At 35.7% G+C, this 20045-nt stretch overlaps 1 protein-coding gene across 1 annotated transcript in view; it reads right to left on the bottom strand.

The window, feature by feature from the left end:
* Positions 1-9986: 9986 nt before the first annotated feature.
* Positions 9987-20045, bottom strand: part of LOC131164778 (DNA-directed RNA polymerase III subunit 1) — a 135027-nt gene continuing 124968 nt past the window's right edge. The window contains exons 26-28 of the mRNA XM_058122217.1: positions 14098-14302; positions 13767-13969; positions 9987-10421 (exon numbers count right to left, since the gene is read on the bottom strand). Coding sequence (XP_057978200.1) covers positions 10373-10421; positions 13767-13969; positions 14098-14302 — 457 coding nt within the window. The 3' untranslated portion in view covers positions 9987-10372. The remainder of the gene's footprint in view (positions 10422-13766; positions 13970-14097; positions 14303-20045) is intronic.

Genomic DNA, 20045 nt, shown 5'->3' on the forward strand with positions numbered 1-20045 from the left:
TCGACCAGCTTAGTTCATTCTAGCCCTGGTCGACCGAACCTTGCTAATTTGAAAAAATCACCTCAGACATACCTGTCCGGTTAACCGAACCTGAAGTTCATTTTTTGACCGGTCAACCGAGCCATAAGAACTTTAGTCGACCGAACCTATACTGGTCAACCGGTGCTCTCGGGTTGTGTAATGACCCTCAATTTCTTAATATAAAATATAACATAGTAAACAGAAAAAGTCGACCCGAACCGGTAGGTAACGGGGACACCTGCCAATCACAGCGGAAACCTAAGCAGCAGTAAACATAAAATTCAAATCATTCATCCATAAAGCATAATACCATAAGCATAATACCAGAGTTATCTACATTCCCTAAATACTGTATCCATTTACATTCCTCCAAAATATTTCAAAATACATCTAGGATCCCATAATCAAAATAATTCTGATCCTAGTACACTGCTTACCCTCCTAACGGGGTAGCTTAGTAAACTCAACGGCGGTCACGTCCCGCCGATCACTTAGGGTCTCCTAAAAACTTAATTAATGTTGGGGGTGAGACACATCTCAGTAAGGGAAAGTAAACTAAATACCGCTGTGTGGCACATGAACATTCAAGGCAATTATGCATATACGGTACATTTCATATTTTCATAAACGTTCATCATATCATACTGAATAATCTCATGCTTTCATATTTTCTAGTAAGTCGTATCATACATAAAACATTTGTTATATTAATAATACTGAAAACATATCCAGGATGAATAGTTAGCTAATGTCATGTATTACCCCCCATGATGAGTTGTGCAGCCCGAAGGCGGGACCCGACAATGGTTGGCTGACCACTGCCAAATCAAATATATCTATAAGTACGATGGGCCTGCCACACCCTGGTCTGGACTGCCAGGTGGACGTTTACAACTCTACACTGAAAGGCACACCGACTATCCATCTCCCACCCCCTCATGGGGTGGTTAGCACTAATCTGAACATAAATATCTTATCTATATAGCTATAGTACCGAGCTCTTGAACTGAACTAAACTAACATCTGAGTTCTGATAACATATAATACATAATCATATAGCATCTTTCATAATTGCATAAATATGGCCTTGCGCCAAATATTTCATATATCATGACCTTGCGCTAAACATTTTATAAATTACGGCCTTGGCCGAACATTTCATAAATCACAGCCTTACGCCGAACATATCATAAATTACGGCCTTGCACCGAACATATCATAATATCATTCCAAAAATAAATCGTTTATCATGTATTTCAACATTGTAATGTACTGAACTCTTTCATAATTTCTCAAAACATATTCCATTCGTATATTTATCATATCATGATATTCTTCCATGTAAACTAATATTCATGCCACACATTTGCTGTATAAAAACTATGCATTGCATTTTAAAATCATACTTTCTGACATCTCATACATATATTTACATTTCAACATATCAGCAGTATTTTTCTCAAATGTACGTTTCTTTCGTAATTTATAGCTGTAATACATGCTTTTCCTAAAAATAAATTTTCTTATAAATAACAATAATTCGCAAGAAAGTAACAGCTTTAGTTTATTCCCTTACCTGGCTACTGAGAAAGCCCCTAAAATATCCTAGCCTAACCCCCGCAAGATTTCCTAATCAATACCCTGAAACTGAAAACTTCCAGTATTAAACTTCAGTATTTCTACGTGTATATCACTTTCTATAACTTTCGTAAGATCAAATTTGGCTTAAAAAGCCTTATCTAAACTTAGGGATGATTTCCAACTTACTTTCACCAGTGATTTGCTCCGGCAGATTTGGAGAGAACTTCCCTAGGAGCGTCGTGGTGACTTCGGATTGTCAATCCGACCTAAATCTGGCCCAAAAATGATGAGAGAGAGAGAGAGAGCACCGAAGAGGAGAGAGAGAAATGAGTTGTTTTCTTAACAATGAAGTAAAATCCGGATTTTTCCATATTTATAGAACTGGATTCGTCAACGAGCACGTCATTCGTCGACGAATCCTTCAATAATTTCATCGACGAAATTCAGTCCTCGTCGACAAAATTCAGTCGGCTCAAAACTCTCTCGGTATTTCTTTGTCAACGAAATTCAGTCTTCGTTGACGAGTTTTCTTAAACCCTCGTTGACGAATCCCTTGTATTCATCGATGAAGCCCTGATGATTCCATTTTTTGATTTTTCCTTCCAAAATGCAATGTCGTTGATGAACACTTTGCGTTCGTCGACAAAGTTGACTTCCTTCTTCTGTTACTGTTTCCATTTTCTTTCATCTTTATTACTTAAATCCCATTATTATTCAGGTTGTCACAAGTCGCGATTAACTCGGTAAAATAAGCTTAAAATAATTAAAAAATGATTAAATATTTTCTAATAATCCCAGCTATGTCCCTAACAGTTATAATTTTAGGGGAGTCTATATATACTCCTTCATTTGGGAAAATTAGAAACAAGATTAAGAAATCCGATTAAGAAATTCTCTCTCATCCTAAAAAATCCTACTACTCATTTTCATACTTGAATCACTCATACTTACCTTCTTCTATTGCTCAAACTCTCTGTAAGTTGATTGAGTGCTTGTTTAGATAGGTTTGCTCTCCCATTCTTATTAGATTGATTCGATTTTTAACGAGAACTAAACCTAAGTGTTCTTAGGGGGCTTTGCTTATAAGTCTATCCTAAGAAGACTTGCATTGAACTTCTGAGTATTACATTTATGTTGCAATATCTTAGAAAGCTTGTATTTATTTTTGGGTTGCAAAAACTTTTTCAAAAACATTCTCAAATATCTTGGTTGATTTATTTTAACGTATTTTCTTGAGAAGATATTTGTTTATGTGATATTGATCTTTGTTGCAATATTTATTTACATATTATTTGCTGAGTACAAATATTATATATCTTTTGCAAACCAAGCATATACAATATCTAATATTCATGTGATTGAGATATCCTACTGATTGATATACTTGAGACTTGCGATATATCTTTATGTGAACACATTGGTTGAATATCTTGTGATACAAAGATTGCTTGTTGGCACTCTCACGCACTCATTACATTAATAGCAAATATATTTGAGAAATGAAATATTAGACCACACTGAGTTTACTTATTATATCTTTTAGTGGTGTATGTGATTGCACGTAATTGGGTACATATCTGCTTTACATGAAAGCACAATCATTGTACCAACTTGATTAAGAAAAATATTGTTGTATTTCTAGGCATGGGACTGAAGAGGGAGACTAGTCCTTTAAAATAGTTCCGAATTGGCTTAGACCTGGTTAGGAAAGTTAGGTGCACTATCTTGTTAAGGCGTGTAGGTTGAGGTCAACCCCGTTAATTGACCTGGTTGTAAAGCTTAAGGTCAGCCCTGTTCTAATTGACCTGGTTGTAATCGGTGCCGCTCCACCATTAAGTGAGCCTTTAGTGGAGTCCTTGGGCTTGCGAGCTAGAGGTGGGGACATAGGCATAGTTGGCCGAACCCCGATAACATATCGTGTGTCTTGTTTGTTTTTCTGCACTTTACATTTAATGCACATGTATGTTATGATGTAAATGATGCACTTGATTTAAATTTCTACACATTATATCATTAGTGCATTGGAACTGCATAGAAAGACCCTAGGTGGTATTACACGGGCATTTCATCTAACCTAGAAGATAAAATTGTTAAAATTTCCAATTCACCCCTCTCTTGGGAATACACCAATTCTAACAGGTTCCTAGTGAATTCTAATGGGAAGCGGTTCTTACAGCGGTACACTTGATTAATAGAATTCCCACATCCCAAAATTCTGGTCTCTTCCCTTGAAAAAAATTATATGGGTCCCCCCCGATTAGTCCTCTCTAAAAGTCTTTGGTTGCCTATGTTTTGTCTTTCGTTCCACTATTGAGCGTACTATATTATTGCCACGTTCAGCCATGTGTGTCTTCCATTGGTTATGGAAAGGAATAGAAGGGTTATAGGTGTTTCGATCCTATTGCTCAGAAACTATATGTCTCTCATCATATTGTCTTCCTCGAACACATTCCTTTCTTTACTGTTCCTACTAGCTCTCTCATATGGCACAACCAGACCTTATTTGTATTGACCCTTTCTTTGATGATGAAAATAGTGGCGATGGTGGTGGTGATGAAGATGCAAATGGTGGTGATAATGATGCCCCTCTTGCGGTCCCCCAAGAATTTGATGTGATTAAGGATTCTCATCAGTCTCATTGTCCCAAGCGTGCTCGTAAGTCCACTAAGTTACCAGATTTTGCTTATTCTTGTTATTCTGGTTCTTTCACTTCCTTTTTAATACCTATTCACCTACTTTGTGAGCCTACCTTGTATAAGGAGGCTGCTTGTCCTTTTTGGCAATAGGCTATGGCTGAGGAAATTTTTGCGTTGCATAAAACTCATACTTGGGACTTGGTATCACTCCCTCTTAATAAGAAATTGATTAGTTCTCGTTGGGTTTACACAAAAAAAAAAAAAAAAAAAAAGGAAAAAGAAAAAAAAGCCAAATGGTTCTATTGAGTGATACAAAGCTCGTTTGGTTTACCCAAGAGTATGGTATGGATTATAAGGAGACTTATGCCCCGGTTGGCAAGATGACAACTGTTCATGCTTTTATTGCTGTAGCTTTTGTTTGTCAGTGGGCTATTTCTTAATTGGACGTTAAAAATGCCTTCTTGAATGGGGATCTGAAGGAGGAAGTTTACATGGTACCTCCACCTGGTGTCTCTCATAACCCAGGTGAGGTTTGCAAACTCAAGAAGACTTTATTTGGTCTCAAACAAGCCCTCAAGCTTGGTTTGAGAAGTTTTCGATGGTTGTCACTTCTCTTAGATTCTTTTCCAGTGCTCATGATTCAACTTTATTTGTTAAGCTTACTTCTTCTAGCCGTATCATTCTTTCTTTGTATGTTGATGATGTGGTTAATACGGGTGATAATGTTGATAGTATTATGGACTTGAAAAAGATGTTGGCTCAAGAGTCTGACATGAAGGATTTGGGGCCACTCCGTTATTTCTTGGGAATTGAAGTGGCCTACTCCCCCAAAGGGTACTTTCTCTCCTATTTAAAGTTGTTAGCCTTAGAGGGTACGTGCGCTTAATTGTCATGTTTTGATGATAACAACCCATTAGTGGTTCTAGATTAGCTTATCTTTGCATATCAAGTCAGAGTAAGTATAAATACAAGTGCAAAGATTAAGTAGATTCTTAATAGGTTTGACATCATCAAAAAGGGAGAGAATGTTAGCTTTGATGGCAAAACCATCGTGGTTTATTTTGTTTCAATGATATTAACTTATATGTGGTTCCTAGTGTTTTCCTATCTTTGCAAATCATGTTTAGTATAGGTACTTATGCATGAAGTACTGGATCGAAGGCAAAGATCAGACCGAGTAGACGTTAAGAAGGAAAGATGAAATGGACACGTACTCAAAAGAACACAAGTACAACCAAAGGAAGCTTAATTGTAGAATTATTTGTAATAAGGGTTATGTGTGTGGTAGGAACTTTTTGTAACTCTTGCGTTTTGTTTCATTCACAATTCATGAGAAAGAGTTGAGCAATTTGCACATGCATACTAGGACATATGAGTTTATAGGATTTCACTTAAGTTACAAACTCACATTTATAGTTTTAAAATATAAAACAAAGAGTTTGTCAAGCAAATCCTAATCTCAATTTTGTTTTCCAAAGGGACAAGTTTTCAACATCTTGGTTTCATAATCATTTTCATACTTGGTCCCGGTTTTATCAAAATGAGTCTTATGTCTTAAGGATTCAAAGAAAGTAAAGTATATTTTCATTAAAGGACAAACAAGTATATAAGATATCAAAATAATTTTTCAAATGTGTTTTTATTAACAAGATATCTTATATTCAAGGGGAAACTCATTTGGACAAGTATTAAACTTCATTAGACTTAATATATTTCATATATTTTTGTCCAAGAATGTTTAAAGTCATCAAAAGACTTTTTGACAAGGAAAAACCAAGCAATCGTTGTTTAACGTAGTGCAACCTTGAGTCCTGAACACTTTTTGGTATTGGGGCATAACTTTTGCTAGAAGAGTCCAAATAAGATGATCTTGGTGTCTATGAAAAGTTAAAAACAAATCTCACAACTTTAATGTTGATGACTTTGATGGTTTGCATCGAGATTTCCACCCCAACAACTATAAACAACTAGTTTGCATATTTTTTTTATTAATTTAAATGTCCAACGGCCATAAAATAGCTAGTAGCCCATTTTCTCCTATAAATACAAGTCCAAAGACTTGTTTTACGATTGATCTTAATAGTTATACATCATTCCTAGGCACACTTCATTTTTGTTCATATTTCAAGTGCTCAACTTCTCTCTTGCTCTATAATCTTTATGTTGATTCATTACTTTGAGAGAGTTGTGTGAGGTTTTGTATTGTATTAAATATCCGCTCATTCAAGGAGTAGTTGCTTTGTATTATTCTCATCCTCTTGTTGTAAAGGGATTGGTTCTTGTGTGAAGGTTCTTGATGAACCGAATTGCAAGGGTTCTTGGTGAACCTTGCGGCTCTTGGTGAGTAAAGTGTAAAGGCTTCTCCGCCGGTGAAAGAGTTTCATAGTGGATTGAGGAATCCTTGAGTTGGTCTCAAGGCGTGGACGTAGGCTTGGTGCCAAACCACATTAAAATGATGGTGTTAAGCTTTTCCTCCCTTCTCTTTTATTTATAGTCTTGTGCATGATTTATATTTTGTATATTGTGATATAATTGCTTGTCATCTTGCCAAGACTATTGTTTTGTAGAGAGAAATTTTCAATACGCAAAAGAGTCAATCATCCCCCCTTTGACTCTACAGTGTATATCCGCTGTGGGGCACACGTATAACTCCCGGGCTACTACGTTTAATAGAAGTATATTGCAGATATTCTTGACTGCGCTTGTCTCACTGATAGTTGGACTGTTGATACTCCTCGAGGTTAATGCCCGCTACACTCCCACTGATGGTATTCACCTACCTGATCCCACCCTATATCGTACTATTGTTGTTAGTTTGGTCTATCTGACTATTACTAGCCTAAATATTGCTTATGTTGTCCACATTGTGAGTCAGTTTGTTGCTTCACCTACATCTATGCATTAGTAAGTTGTTTTGCACATCTTGCGATATCTTCGAGGGACTCTCTATCAAATTTTTTTATTCTTTTTGACCTCATTGTTGAAGTTTTGTTCTGATGCGGATTGGGCCACTAATCCTACTAATCGAAAATCCACTACCACTTTTTGCATATTTTTAGGTGGCTCCCTTATTTCTTGGAAAAGCAAGAAACAAACAGTTGTTTTGCGCTCTTCCACCGAGGCTGAATATCGTGCGATGACGTATACCATGACTAAGATTGTGTGGGTCCGTTGGTTGTTGGTTGATATGGGTGTTATATTTTTTGCTCCTACTTCTCTGTGTTGTGACAATAGGAGTACTATCTAGATTGCAAGGAATTCAGTGTTTCATGAATGGACCAAACACATTGAAATTGATTGCCATGTCACCAGACACCACCTTCAGCATGAGACTATTACTTTACCCTTTGTTCCCTCCTCCGTGCAAGTTATTGACTTCTTTACAAACTCCCACACCATCCAGCGCTTTCGATTTTTGGTTGACAAACTCTTGATACTTCTTGCTATCGCATCGTGAGTTTGAAGGGGGATCTCAGTGATAATAATTATTTGCATTACATCAAGGTAGAATAGTCTTTTTTCCTTTAATTCTTGTATGCTATATAAGTTATCTTTATCTCTTGTAGAACCCTAATGATTTAATGAAAGCCTTTTCTTTTCCCAATCTTTTGCTCTTTGATTCTATCATTAGGAACTCACTTTGTTCACAAGATTTAAGAAACACTCACACATATAAAGAGCTCCCAACTCTCCCACACAACTAATGTGAGGTAAGGCAACTAAAGGCTTTTGAAATACTACACACAAAACACCAACATGCGTAACTAGGGCAAGGCTATATAAGAGAAGAAGGTACCTATTAGTGTAACTTTACAAAGTTGTCCTAACAAGCAATACCTAATTAGCTTATGATTATTTATTTTGAAGACAAATCCAGACTGGTTGACTCTCCCGTGTTTATTTAGCTATGGATCTTTTAATATTTTGCAGAAACTACTCTTACCTTGAATATAAATTTGATAAATAAACACGCGGTGTGCTAGAATACCTTGGCAACCCTCTCAGATATTTTGGAGACAATATTTTCCTACCTTCTATTTGTGTTTTCTGCTCATAAGGGCTCACACACGCATGTAGAAGATCATGGAAAAACTAGTTTTTAAACACAAATATTTTTTTTGGTTAAACATAACATCAAAATAATAAGGATAATGGAAACATAAACTTTTTTTTTCTTTATAAAAATAGTAGCATGTCTAACAACAGAAGAATGATAAAAATATTAACTCTCTCTCTCTCTCTCTCTCTCTCTCTCTCACACACACACACACACATATATATATAAACTCACCCACACACTTACACATCCATAGAAAACAACTCACACATGTATCTACGTGCTCAATAAACACACTGGCAGCCTAGCGCACACACTTGTCTATGCAAATTATTCCTACATGCATGCCACATGTGCACAATACTCATCCACACTAGCGGAAGACATGCATGCCCATTGCCCACCCACAACCACATGCATACATATCCACTAACATTAATTGTGCAGACAGATCTGCGCAATGCATTTCACAGCCGCACATATGAGCAAATCGTACACGCAAGTGGCGAATTCTCTCATGCATACATTCAAACACATGTATGCACCTCTATCCACATACATTCCAATACATATTTGAATAAAATGTAATTAAACAAAACAAAATCCTTATCAAATTTATCACCTGACTTTTTCATTTTCTACATTCAAAATTTCATTCTCTCCATTCTCATCCCAATCCCACTCCATTTTACAAATGAAAGGTGGCATAAATGGACACCATAACATTTGGTGTTTCAAGTATTTTGCTCAATCTCAGTTTGTCATTTTGTTACCTCCTATTCCCAAATTCACCACATGATTGGTTACAATGGCACTTAGTTTTTGTTTACTAATGCTTTATTTTTATCTTTCATGAGAGAGAGAGAGAGAGAGAGAGAGAGAGAGAGAGAGAGAGCATACTTCAGGGCTAAAAAAAAAAAATTCCAAACAATTACAAAAAGATGCCACCTTATTTTTCTGATTTCTAAGATTTACAAATTGAAAAATCGCAAAAATACAAAAGATGTAATGCAACTTTACCACACAAATTTAAAAAGACAGAAAAACAAGGTAATATTCTATAATTATTTGAAAAATTGGAAAGAAATGATGATGCATCTTCCACAAGTGAAAAAGGCTTCATCTTTTCACCAATCTTCTTCAATACCACATGCGTTTCCTGTGAGGTGTAGCTCAACCGTGCAGAAATTTTAGAAAACCAACCCAACTGCACGTTCTTTATAAATAACTTTTTTATTTCAGAAACAGGCAATAGTGCACGACTGTATATTAAATGTTATACTGGAAGCAAGCCAGCACCATTTTTTTTTTTTTCTTTTAAAGAAATATAGAAAGAAAGTGGTACGGGAATAGAAATAGGCTATACCAATAACAGCAAAAATTATGAAAAAAATAATTATAGTACAGGAATAGAAAAAAGCTATAACAATAACAGCACAAATTATTTTTAAAAAAAAAAAGACTGATGTAAACTGTTACCTGCTTAAAAGTTGGGCCATTAAGTCCATTCACATTTGAATATAAGGGATGCAAGATGGACATGAATTTATTGGGGGTTTGGTGTAATTTGTTGTGAAAAACATTTTCATGATTTTTTATTCAATATAAGTTAAAACTCATCCCAGATTCCTATTATTATTAACCCACCTGTTTGCCTTTGCTGCGAGGAGTATAAAAACAAGAATTTCATTCTCTGAAAATAATCCTCTGTAACTTCTTCCTATATATCCACCTTTTTCTAATAATGTGTATGGGAAACAATTACACCATTACCTAACCTCTTCTCTAATTTAAAAGAGAGAGAGAGAGAAAAGACCACTAACCAGTGAAACAATCAACAGAATCATCATGATAAACAATGCAACATAATTTAGAAACCTGCAGAACTTGGTTAAATTTGCATAATATAATATCAAAATTCTCACCCATAATACCAAATATTGGGGGTGAATAGATTCTTCATATGACCTCAATCACTATGCTAAATTATGCCAACTCATATCCAATTTGAGTCCTTGACTGCACCCGGATGGTCTACAAATCTTGCTTCACTCTTCAAACATTGGCTTGGGAAACTCTATGATATAATTGGATCAGACCCATGCTTACTCTTGACCCGTGGAACACTGCTGACAAGAACATAAAATTAGCCACAGCTTACAGTTACAGATGTTCATATAAAATCGAATGCTACGATATATTGCAGGCCAGTGATACTACTACTGTATCAGACGAAGTGTGATTTGTAACAGAAAAAGTGAAATTGCATGAAGCTTGGCAAATTTTATCAGAGCTTGAACAATCCTCAACTCATGAAACATGCTTTTAAATAGAATCATCAGAAAAGTAAAGTTATCCAGACAAGCAGAATGTGTAATAAAACCTGTCCCTCTTCAAAGATTGTTAAATTTTGCCCTGGAGTTTAGCTAACATATGATTCGCTGAACCACCATCAATATTGAAAAGCAGAAATGGTTGAAACAATCAATGTTACATAAACCGTCAACAGTAAATTTGGTTGGACTTGGAAGTGAGCAACCAATTCAAGAGGATTTTTTGGAAAGGATTCAGAATAAAGTGATAAGAACAATGGGGTTAAGGAAAAAGATTCACTTTGGGGTAAAAAATGTTCATGAGAACTATTTTTAAATACTTGAAACCTGACGTGGCGTTTGGCAAAACTAGTGAAAACAAAATCTTTTCAAAATTGTTAGTATTCATATAAATTAACTGAGCACAGGAAACCTCGACAAAATGATGCGTCTGGCACTCAGAAACACCATTTTGTTGAGGTGTCTGCACACATGAAGATCTGTGCAAAATGCTATAGTGAGACAAGAATTGCTCAAGTGGAACAGCTAAATATTTTTCTGCATTATCTGAATTTACGAACAGAAGGGTATTAAATTGCGTACAAACCTCTAGATTGAAGGGACCCAAGCATCAGAATGGACCAATCTAAATGGAAAACAACTACAGGTCCAACATGAGAGTGCATTTTACGGAGCTTACTTAGCCAACAAGACAATGCAAAGACGCTAACGAGTGAAGATGAGAGACCAACATCTTTAAAGTTTGAAAATCAGGATGACCAAACTGACAATGCAGCTGCCATGGGTTTTCTTAAGCCTTTTCTTGCACACACTTCACAAGCTCTATACCACCCTTCTTAGGCTAGTTCAAGATGCAGTAGCATTAGCCTTTGAGAGTCATGAGGCTCCTAATGGGTGTATGCACCTAGCATGTACCTTGCCTGCCTAAAACCTATAATGGTTGAGAAAAGGGAATCCTGGTAGCATTGTCACAACAGCAAAGATGGACTGGGCTTTAGAAACCCCAATCCTAGGATAATATTTAACCACCCATTCTAGAGAAAAAAGATAAATTTTAACCACCAAATAAATTCGGAAAACAAGATTAGAACCCAAGACATAATGGAAAACATAGCTCTGATTCCATGTTAAGCAACCACTTTATCAAAAAGCTTGTGGCCAACAATGTATATCAAGCTTTAACACTGCCCCCACACAGCTGCACATACAACCCAATTGCATGTGGAGAGATAAATTAACATACATTATAGAGAATAAGATAAATTTTAACCATCATATGGGCAACTAGACTAGAACACTACCTCATGCCAACCATAGCCCTCATACTATGTTATGTTACCAGTTCACCTAAAAGGATAAGTCATTAGGTTGTAGACGAACAATGTATATCAAGTTTTCATAATTGTTGAGGATTCCAATTATGAGTTTGTCCCACATTGGACAATTGAGTGTATGATGAGTTGTTTACATACATGTTTGCATCCAAGGCTCCAAGCCCTAATATCTTAGGCTTTTAGCCAAATTGGTGCTCACCAATGCACATAAAGCCCAAGATTCCCCCAATACTAAAAAGTGGTATTAAAGCTGAAGGACCAAGTTGGACTCAAGTGTTCATTCATGTATTCCTACAACCCTATGGAAAAGGAATGATGGATCCCATTGATGCTAATCCAGTAGATGAGTACTCCCATGTTTTCCTACTTTTCTTAAGATAGAATAAGGGCTCCTGATTGGTTTCATTACATTAAAATCGCTTTTGTTTAAGGAGTGGTCTTATGAGTTTGTCCCATATCAAAAACTTGAGTGGATGATGAGTGACTTATATACATGTTTGTGTGTCTAGGCTTAAGATTTTGGGTCATGTTGGTGGACCCATGCATATCAAGCCAACTCGAGAGGAGTACGCAGTGTTAACACAGAGCTGACATTTCAAGTTGGGTTCAAGCATTCATGCATGTGTTCCTATGGATGCAGACCCCATGAAAAAGGAGTAATAGATCATTAGATCCTATAGATGCTAATTATGTAGATGAGCTTGCCTTTCCCACGTTCAAGTAACAAGTCCTAGTTGGTAGTATCACACTGAGTGATCAAGAATGACTTTCATTCAAGGAGTGGTTGGAACTAACAACTAAGAGGGAGGTTGTTAGAGCAAGGCTCTTGGTTGTTGTGTGACCCTGAGTGATCAAGAATGGCTTTAGTTCGAGGGGGAGAGAGAGAAACTCAAGTGAGGGGTAGATTGTTGAGAATTCCACTTGTGAGATGTCTTACATTGGACAACTCAGTGGACGATGAGTGACTAATATACATGTTCGGTCCAAGACCTAATGGATTAATCTTTTAGGTTAAGTTGGTGCTCACACATGTAAATCGAGCCTGCTTATTGGGACTACCATGTACTAACATTTATCATTTAATAGTTTTTGAGTTTTTTTTTTTTGCAATTTATTATACTTTTTTTGAGATTTGAATTTCTAGGTATCAAATATCAATTAGGTGCATCAAAAATCAATGAGGCTTACTTGTTTCTACTAATCCAAAATGTAAACTATATGTTTTTGAACACTACAAGCAAATCTCAAATTTATTTTTATTATAGGGACAAAATTACTAACTGTATGCCAAAAGTTGGGCCTTTATTTATGACATGAAAAAGGTAGAATTCACCCATGAAATGAACCAAATCAAAATTTTGGTTCAGCTCATTTCCCGTCACTGTCTTGGTAGATTCTTGTTCCACTTCAGGAAACTGAATGTGTTCAATTTCGTTCCAAAATTTCATGGAACTGAACTGGACCAAACCAGCTCATTGTCATCCCTACCAAATATCATTAGTTTGCAGAAAAGAAAGGCCCTTTTCTAGCATTGAAATTGATGAGCTTAAATTAAAATTACTATTCTGAAAGTGTGTGCCAAATAATTCACATAGTATTCTTACAGTAATAGTTATTTTATTCCTATCCAGTTCTGTGCAAGTGTACACCAATGTTTGGACACACAACACACAGGAAAAAGCAACACTCACAACACAAGATCTGGCACTAATAATAATAATAGTACTAGAACTAGTAGTAGTAGTAGCAGTAGTTAAAGAAGGAAGAGCTGGCATCATGACATAATATGATCTAGTACACATACCTCTGACGAACTTTAAGTATCCCAGTACCAATTTGCATTGGAATGCCCATAATGATGCACTCACTAACGCCTTCAATCTTGTCATCCCTCCCATTAACAGAAGCATTGAACAGATGATCTGTTGTCTTCTCAAACGAGGCCAGCATCATTACACTATCTTTCATTCTCTGAATGCCATATCTTGTGATTCCTAGAGCTTCACCCTATTACAGAAACACCATCACATGTAAATACCGATCCATCCAATGAATTCAGGCCTAAACAACAGAACCAGAACCACTGAGAATATTTTAGTTTAATATAGTTACAGCATTTCAAAGAATGAACTTGCCTTAAAGGTCATCAGATCTGCTAAAAGCATCATATGGCGTGCATCAATACTCATTCCATGTGATTCCATTGTGTACTGTATTTCACCAATAATGCACTTTCTTGCAGCTTCAATCCCAAGTGTGCGACACACTTCCATGATGTGGTTAGTAGTTGTTTTGTGTCCATCAACTCCTTTGGTGCCCATCACCGCTTGAAGACCCGTCCTAAAAAGAATGCAAATATCATATGTTGATGTTCATGAAAAATATTAGCATGCAAAATATCAGGAGAAATATCTAACAAAAATATTGTGACCAATATGGAAATAGATCTTATTTCAGTTTTAAATTTGTGATATAACAGTCATTATGATAAACTGATTGATTATTTGCTTGCTTTCATTGAGGTCCTAAAAATATTATTTCAGGATTATATATTAGGACCATCATATTCAACAGAATGACCTGACACAAACAAAAAGGGAAGCCACATTATGTGTAACATGCCAATAAATTATCATATCTACAGCTCATGATGTACCATTCCTATGTGCCCTTTCTTTTGTCTTCTTTGAGTAAAGAGTTGATACCATTCCATCATAAATTACCAATAAGAGATTTAGACTCTAAAATATAGGATTTCTTTGGCCCTTTTGTTTTCAATTAATTGTTATTATTCCTATGTGCCCTTTCTTTTGTCTTCTTTGAGTAAAGAGTTGATACCATTCCATCAAAAATTACCAAGAAGAGATTTAGATTCTAAAATATAGGATTTCTTTGGCCCTTTTGTTTGCAAAAACTTCTAATACTCTACCTAGAACTTTTTTTTTTTTTTGAATTATTAGAAAAAAATGGAAATAAATGCAAGAGGGGAATCTGTCTTAGGACAAGCATCCCCCAAAGAAAGACATCCATAGGAACCCCAATTTCGCACTAGTACACCGTTTAGGGTAAAGAGAGTGTGCACCTTATTCCATGTTCAAATTCAATGGTTTAAGGGTTAAAAATAATGAATTGAAGTGAAATGTAACTGATTTTAGGTTAAAACCTAAATTTTCATTGTTATTTTTTTTTAAAAAGTTTATTGACCAGTTGTACTCATGTTTGACTAGACAAATAAATTTACTACGTAGGAATCACATTTTTATGTTGGAGTACATGGGATCATGGTCTTAATTTCCAATTTCCGTAACCCTCGAAGTCGAAATGGCAGTTGATTTCCGTTTTGCATAATTTCCGTCGAAATTTCAACGAATCATCTAAAATTTATCGAAACCTCGAAATTTTAGCAAAATTTGTTGAAATTTTAACTATGCAATGAAATTTTGTCGAAATTCAAATGAGAGATTCAAGAGTGAAGTGAAATTTCTCTTTTAATTTATTTTATTGAAACAAAAGGTTATCACAAGTGCTTTTGAAATTATATGAAAAGATAAACTTATAGTAATAATTTATTTAACCATTCATGTCTAAATTATCAATATTTGTATAATAAATAATTTTTAATTGATTTATGAATTTCATTTGCATTAACTGAATATGTTTAATGTACATTATCTAACAAGCATGTTTGATACACATAATATTTTACGATTTTTCCACTTCATACAAAACATAGATGTATTTAATTTGTAATATATTAGTCTTAAAACTTATATTATTATGTTTGTTAACCATTTCTAAAGCTTCACAAATAATTTCATGCTTTACTACTAGTTTCCGTTATTTTTTCAAATCGAAATCAAAATTGACATCGAAATAGAAATTTCTGTCGAAATTTCCATACTTTTGGAGCTTCGAAATTTGAGTCAAAATCGAAATTTAAGACCTTGCATGGGATATAGACCAATAGGCCCATTACAACACAGGTATGATCTCGTCAAGCTTCAATTTTGATGAGGCTGATGTATTTGTTCGTTTTGTTGCATTACTTTGAAGAATGTTTAGCATCTTTACAGAACAATAGGTTTGTTGTCTTTTCACCAACATTTCAGGGATTTTGTAAAGCCAAAAGAAGGGGAAGATAGTAGAATTGTGCTATTTTTAATGGTGACATGGTGTATTTGGCTGAAGTAAAAAGCTAGAATTTTTAAGAACCTAGCCAAGAAGCATGGACATGGGCACATGACATAGGTATGACATGAACAATATATGAACACACATCAAATCCAAAAAATATGTAGTCTTCATGGCATAAACATGTTAATTAAAAAATATACAACATTATCATTAAATATAATATGCATGACAAATATTAAGTGGACATGCATCTTTCTATTCCCTTTTTTATTTTACAAAAATTCTCAATATATCCCTTCTTTTATTGTAAATGTTGACAGGTATAATTTTTCTGAAAAGCACAACATTATGGCTGTTCATGTTTTATAATTATGAATTTTTTGAATAAAAAGATAAAAATACAAAAAAAACCATCTCACAATGCATTATTGAATGCCTAAAGCATGTCCACTAGTGGAGTGTGGAGTGCCCAAGAAGTGTAAGCATCAAATATAAAAATATATATATTTTAAAATTAGGGGCACATTTAGAAAGTGTCAGATATATGTCAAAGGACTGCCCATGACTGTCAGTGTGCAGCACAGGTGCGATATGGACATAACACTCACAGCATCTCACAACTCCATCTAGTCTTTCATGGTGTAGGAGATTTTCTTAGCTTCCTCCAGTTTTTCTGATAATGGAGTCCTTAGAAGAAGTTCTTTTGGCTATGTAAAGAGATTAGAGAGCTCTACTTCCTTTGTTGTTTAGTTTTTTTTTTCCTCCTGCCCACTTTTTGCTTAAAAGAGGATACTTGTCCTCTTATTTGTAAGTCATCTCTTCACAATAAATTTCTTTGATTTAACGTTTTAAACCCCAAGATTTAAAAATCTGATTCTGATTCAAATCTGATAACTGATCACTAATACAATACAAACAAGTACTTAAACATCTAGTGACACAATTGGAACAAATAATTACAAAATAAACCTAACTAAAACAAATAATTACAGTCTCAAATTACTAAAAAATACACAAAATAACCTACATTAGTTCAAAGAAAATATGATGGCCTAGAGTTATCCGCGAGAGATCCTCCATTAAACGTCCCTTGTGAAAGAAAACTTGACCTCAAAATTTACAATGGCACAAGAGTGGGAAATATGCATCCATGAGCCATTCATCTTGTAATTTCTCATTGTCCATTTTCAGCTGACATGCAAATATCAATAACAAATTAGTGTAATTCTCCTCCAAGTTCCCAATCCCGATAATTAGGCCTGGCAAAATGGGTACAGACCCGACAGGTCACCCGTGTCCTGCCCGGTTAAAACGGGTCTGGGTCCACCCATTTATAAACACGTCAACCCGGGTTCGGGTCGGGTGACCTGTTTACTTGGCTACTGTTGAAGTTAAAACCCTAAATGACTAAATCCTACTCCTAATTCCTAATCCTTGCCGTGGCTGCCTCCTCGAGGCTCCAGACTCCCCTCCTCAATCTCTCTTACCATGAGTGACAACCATGACGAAAGCTTACTTCAAGTGTGCCAACGAGTGCTTGGATAGGAGGCTTTGGCAGGAAGAGCTGGGCCACTCATCGGTCACCATCGCCATCGCCGGAAGAGGTAGGAAGAGCTCCTCGCGATCGCCACTCGCCAGTCGCTGTTCTTCTTCTTCTTCTTCTCCTTCCCTAGGCCTCCTTCTTCAGACTGATTTTGATTTAATGTTTTAAACCCCAAGATTTAAAAATCTGATTTTGATTCCTCCTCCAGCCGAGAGAGACTTGATGAGAGATTAGAGATGAGAGATAATTTAATTTTTTTGCTTTTAAATTTTAAAATAATTAATCTTTTTAAATGAGTAACCTATGATTTGCCCGTTTATTAAATGGGTGGGTTAGGGTTTATAGGGTAGTGACCCGTTTATGACCCAACGCGTTTCCAACCTGCCCAGTCCCGGCCTATGAATCCGTTTTGCCACTCCTACCGATAATGTTAACAGGTGTAGAATTATCACTCTGGAAGATGATTCAAGCATTGGGCCTATATGCCACAAAGTTATTACAAGATTCAACAATGTTGAATAAAATTCCCAACTTTAACATTCAATTTTGATGTCTTTTCCTCTGACTTTCTTACTACTTGAACATTCTGTTACATTCGTTTGCTTGCTCTTTAATCATGCATCATGTGGTCCACCATCTATACAATCAATGGAGCTTTCATTTCCACGCTAATAATGCATGATGATAACTAATCACTAAAGCACTGCAAATAAGTACTTACATATCCAACAATACAACTGAAACAAATAATTACAAAATAATCCCAACTAAAACAAATAATTGTAGAACAACCCAAAGTACATAAAAATAACTAGACTTCTAAAGTTTCTAGATTTACTAATTTAAGAACAAATCCCCAAATTTCTAAGTCTTCTAATAAAATATGATTGCCTAGAACTATCCACAAGTGTTCCTCCATCAAATTCTCCTCGTTAGAGAAAACTTGATCTCGAGTTTTTACAATGGCACAAGAGTGGGGAATATGCATCCACAAGCCATTCATATTGTAATTTCACATTGTCCAATTTCATATGGCATGCAAAAATCAATAAAAAAATGTAATTCTCCTCAAGGATTCCAATCCCAATAATGTCAATAGGTGTAGAAATATCAACTTGGAAGAAGACTCAAGGCTTGGAGCCTACATGTCAAAAATTAATCGCAAGATTCAACAAGTTTATGCTCTAAAAAGCTCCAATGTCTCCAATGTTCAATTGAATACACAATTTTAAAATTGAATTTTTCTGCCCACTCTTCCAGCTCTTCTACAACTTAAAACATTTTGTTCCATTATATTGCTTGCTCTTTAAGGATGGGATCATGTGGTTTGCTATCCATACAATAAATGAAGCTTTCATTTCCATATTCCATGACGACACCAAATTCAGGTTCACTTGCAATTTTCCTCTCATAGTGATAATGCTAAGGAGTAGTTCATTACCCTATTCTCTACCTATGTCCAGTAGTCAATGCCCACACTCAACAACAAAATTGAGTTGTTGAGCAGAAAAGCAGACATATTCTCAAAAGCTACTTGTATAATTGTACCCCATTGTATCAAATGAATGTCCCCCCAAAGTTTTTTGGAGTGATGTCATGCTCACGACTTGCTCTCTCATCATTGAAATGCCATCCTTAGTCCTTGGTGGTAAAATCTCATATTTAGTTATCTTCCCTAAGGCTCCTTTGTTCTCACTTTCTCCTCGCATATTTAGTTGTATCCTTTATGCATTAATTAGGTCCAACAGTGGATAAGTTGGATCCCATGCTATCAAAAGTGTTTTTTTGACTTTGTAGCCCTGCTTTACATTGGTTTTTTGTCTTTGCTGTATCACCCTTCTTTTGAGTTTACATCATACTACTCTAATTCATTGAGCTCTGTTGACTCTAATGAGTCTCTTCATCTGCCTAGCCTTCCAAACCCTAACATATTATCTCTGCCTGGTCCCCTTGGATCCAATCCATACAGAAAGGTGCAATGGTTGAAGAGACGTGAGGTACAAGATAATGATACTTGGAAATTATGCTGCTAAGTGGTGGTTTAGAATACATACTATTGAAGGCAACATGGTAAACCTTCCTTCGGTATCGTATGAAAAGTGTTTTAATATTATAATTCTTCCTCGATTGTCATGGTGAGATCATCTCCATCTTAAGAGAAGAAAGTGTTCTTATTGTGGACGATATGAACTTCCAATCTCAAAATGGCCTGTCATTGATGAATAGAAATTGTTGTTGTCATGGACTTCACAAATGATTGTATGGAGTTCAGTCTGCGTCTCCCAAGAATCAGGTGGGCAGCAGCAGAAAAGGTGGAGCAGTAACTGCAGGCCTGGAGGGGTTCTAAATACAGGAAAGGGCATAAAGTTCTCTGGGATGATCCCTCTGGATATATTATGCCTAGAG

Source organism: Malania oleifera, chromosome 9 (assembly GCF_029873635.1).
Source record: "Malania oleifera isolate guangnan ecotype guangnan chromosome 9, ASM2987363v1, whole genome shotgun sequence".
Taxonomy (NCBI): domain Eukaryota; kingdom Viridiplantae; phylum Streptophyta; class Magnoliopsida; order Santalales; family Ximeniaceae; genus Malania; species Malania oleifera.